The sequence below is a fragment of the Gavialis gangeticus genome, unplaced genomic scaffold, assembly GCF_001723915.1.
Source record: "Gavialis gangeticus isolate Ggan-Ray unplaced genomic scaffold, GavGan_comp1, whole genome shotgun sequence".
NCBI lineage: Eukaryota > Metazoa > Chordata > Crocodylia > Gavialidae > Gavialis > Gavialis gangeticus.
The window spans coordinates 148,693,932-148,694,931 of record NW_017729025.1 but is presented as its reverse complement, the minus strand read 5'-3'; the positions used below and the strand labels follow the sequence as shown (position 1 = coordinate 148,694,931).

General features: G+C 51.8%; 1 protein-coding gene across 2 annotated transcripts in view; it reads right to left on the bottom strand.

Annotated features, from left to right (window-relative positions):
• The window catches only part of DUSP8 (dual specificity phosphatase 8), a 138,512-nt gene that overhangs the window by 23,452 nt on the left and 114,060 nt on the right, over positions 1-1,000 (bottom strand). Inside the window, exon 1 of one of the 2 annotated variants that reach the window (XM_019519751.1) lies at positions 784-976. The exons of the other annotated variant lie outside the window; for it this stretch is intronic. Within the exon in view, the coding sequence (XP_019375296.1) occupies positions 784-901 (118 nt within the window). The 5' untranslated portion in view covers positions 902-976. Of the gene's footprint in view, positions 1-783; positions 977-1,000 lie in introns of those variants that run through there. 2 annotated transcript variants of the gene reach the window in all.

The following is a 1,000-nucleotide window of genomic DNA, read 5'->3' as shown; positions in this document are numbered from 1 at the left end:
TCCCTTCCGACCCTTAATCTATGAATCTATGAATCTTTGCCTCATGGGCAGATGACAGCTGACAGTGTTTCCCCTGGATGCCCGGTGCAGGAAGCAGCTTCATGTACAGAGAGGTCCACAAGAGTCTTGTACCTCCCCTGTGTCCTGCTGAAGTTAGTGTGGGTTATGTAAGAACAGAAAAGCCCTCAGAGCTTTCCTCCTTATGCTTGGCACCTCCAAACTTGCCTAACTGAGCAGTGTTTGGGACCAACCTGGCTAGTCCCATTCACTTGGCAGCACACCTGGCTTCTAGAGGGAAACAGGAAGGGTGCATACACTTTTAACATTGCAGCGATCCAGCTGACTGCTGATTCCTAAGGCCAGCCTCATCATTTATTCTCCTCTCGCAGTCAGGGAGCTCTGCACCAGCAGCATCTCACTTGCTTCTTCAAGGAAGGAGCTGCTGTCCTGTGGTTCAAGATCTCACATCTGCCTTTGCTGCACTCTGCTGAATCAGGCTAGATGCTCTGAAACAGCTCTCTGGAATTGCAGAAGGGTGCAAATTCTTGACCTTCCCCTCCTGATCTGAAAGTACTGCTCAACTTCTTTCATCTATATGCCTGAAAGAAGCAAGCAGCCTGCCCCGTCTGCGCTGCCCACCACAGGGGACCGCTCACCCATCAGCTGTGCAGCAAAGTCAGCCTCTCTCTCCGCACTGCAAAACACAGGGGCAGGCAGAGCCATCACCCCTTGTTCCCATCCTCTCCACACCCCCACCCCGAAGAAGCAAGCCGGCTGACCAACCTCGCATATCCCTGCTCTCCTTCATCCTCCGCACCCTGATTTTCAGCTTCATCTGCCCCTCGTGCATGTCCGTCCAGAACTGGTCCTCAGGAGGCGCGATCATCACATCCAAAGGCATCCAGGCAGCTGGGTTACGTCTCACTGAGCCACCTCTTGCCCTAGCAAAACAACAGCTGGCGGGCCAAAAAAAAAAAAAAAAAAAAAAAAAAAAAAAAAA